Genomic DNA, 1,921 nt, shown 5'->3' with positions numbered 1-1,921 from the left:
CCCCCCCCCCAGTCCGCTTCCCGGATGGAGGCCGCGCGGCTCCGCCCTCTTCGCAAGGCGGCCGGCCGGCCGGACCCGTTCGTCAGAACCTCCTCACTTCCTTTTGGCTTTTTATTTACGAAAGAAGGTGTGACCAATTGCGTTTCCTTGTACAATCATTTGCATGTATGACATCACCCGGCCCGGCAATGAATTCCTTTCCAGTATTTGGCGACACCATCTGTCCTCCCGTGTGATCTGTGAAAAAAAACAAACAAAAGATCCATTTCAAGGCGACAAAACGCAACTTTTCAGCGTGTGCCAGAATCGCTGTCAATCAATGAATCAATCGGGAAACGCAAGCGAGCTCCTTGTCGGCGGGTCTCGCTCGCGGGCCGGGATACTCGAAGATGGCGGCCGAGTTCGAAAGCCAACTTCCCAACCCTTCCCTTCGTATTTTTGAAAAACCGAACCCTGGTTTACGACGCACCAGCCACTGGACATGACGCGCACACACACACGGCACACCCCCCCCCCCCTCGGCCCCCCCCCCCCCCCCCGTGACGACTGCTACCCGAGAGCTCGCTTTGGTATTTGACGTTTCAGAAATAGGTTTTAAATGTTTTTATTTGGACCGAATTATGTTCACGCAGTTGAGCTTTTTTGGGTTCATTTTGACAGCAGTGCTTTAGCGCCATCTGGTGGCACGGATGAGCAATTGCAAAGCTTTGAGGCGTTGAGTTTCTGACTTTGGCTGACTCGGGCGGGCGCCTCCTCCGCCCATCTCACCGGAGTTCCGAGGCCACAAAGCGGTGCCAAAGTCCCACTCGGTGGCTTTGGCCTGACCACAAAAAAAGTCAAATGCCGCGTTTTTCGGCCAAACGGGACTCGCCCCCGTCCCCCAAAAAAGAAAGACGGCTCATCGGTTGACAAGGCATTTCGATTTGGATGGGAAGCGGCAAAGCGTCGCCAAGCGCGCCTTTTCTTTTGCCGATAAACGACAGCCGAAAAACACACACACACACACACACACACACACGTGCGAAGAATGCTTTTATTTTGACAAAGTAAGGCCACTGCCGCCGTTGCGCACATTCAACAAAGCGGTGACGAAAAAAAAAAGACGAGAAGAAAAAAATTCGGGACTGACAAAATCGGTCCCCGCTTTGGGTCCGTTTTTTTGCGTCTCGGGGTCATTTTTTAAGGCGAGGGGGAGAGTCCGTCTCGTTTTCGGGATGACTTTTGGCAGACGCGCGACGGAAGTTTGCGTCTCCTGAGCGGGGACGAGCGGCGTCAGGCGTAGAAGATGAGCTCGGGGATCTGGCCGCCCTGCACGCCGGTGCCGTTGGTGCTGTCCGAGGAGCACTGGAACTGGAAGGTGACCTTGCCGCACTGCACCTCGGTCACGCCCTCCTGGCCGAAGTAGCTGAGCTCGCTGCCGTCCAGCACCACGCTGGCCGTGTAGAAGGCGTCGGGCTCGATCTGCACCGGGTGCTCGAACCACACGGCGAAGGTGGAGCTGGAGCCGTCCGAGAAGTACTTGACGGCCCGCTGCGCCACGGCGGCGCCCTGCCGCTTCAGCTCCATCTTGGCGCCGTACTCGGCCGAGCCGCAGCTGGAGCCGTACAGGCCGAAGCCGGCCACGAAGACGCGCTTGTCCACGGCGAACTGGATGCTGTCGCAGCGGCCGCGGTAGCGCCACTGGTTGCTGCGGTAGGCGCACGACTGGAAGCGGTGGCAGCGCTGCGGCGCCAGGCCCTGCCGGGGCTTGCTGCAGAACAGCAGCTCGGGCTTGTTGGCCGCCGTGTACCACAGGAAGATGTCGTTGGTCTCGTTGGGCGTCAGCACGCCCGACTGGGCCGCCCCGTTGGCGAAGTCCTCCAGAGCCATGGCGGGGATGCGGATCAGGTAGATGGCCTGGCGGCGACACACCACACGCACC

General features: G+C 58.8%; 2 protein-coding genes across 2 annotated transcripts in view; one reads left to right on the top strand and one right to left on the bottom strand.

Annotated features, from left to right (window-relative positions):
- The window catches only part of esf1 (ESF1, nucleolar pre-rRNA processing protein, homolog (S. cerevisiae)), a 6,832-nt gene extending 6,139 nt beyond the window's left edge, over positions 1–693 (top strand). Inside the window, 1 exon segment of the mRNA XM_019889633.1 lies at positions 661–693. Within this exon segment, the coding sequence (XP_019745192.1) occupies positions 661–693 (33 nt within the window).
- A 496-nt stretch (positions 694–1,189) lies between these two features.
- The window catches only part of LOC109527660 (BTB/POZ domain-containing protein 3-like), a 2,737-nt gene continuing 2,005 nt past the window's right edge, over positions 1,190–1,921 (bottom strand). Inside the window, exon 6 of the mRNA XM_019889694.1 lies at positions 1,190–1,896. Coding sequence (XP_019745253.1) covers positions 1,273–1,896 — 624 coding nt within the window. The 3' untranslated portion in view covers positions 1,190–1,272. The remainder of the gene's footprint in view (positions 1,897–1,921) is intronic.

This window comes from Hippocampus comes, unplaced genomic scaffold, assembly GCF_001891065.2.
Source record: "Hippocampus comes isolate QL1 unplaced genomic scaffold, H_comes_QL1_v1.1 scaffold301, whole genome shotgun sequence".
Lineage (NCBI taxonomy): Eukaryota > Metazoa > Chordata > Actinopteri > Syngnathiformes > Syngnathidae > Hippocampus > Hippocampus comes.
The sequence above is the reverse complement of the archived record's forward strand: the minus strand, read 5'-3'. Positions and strand labels throughout refer to the sequence as shown.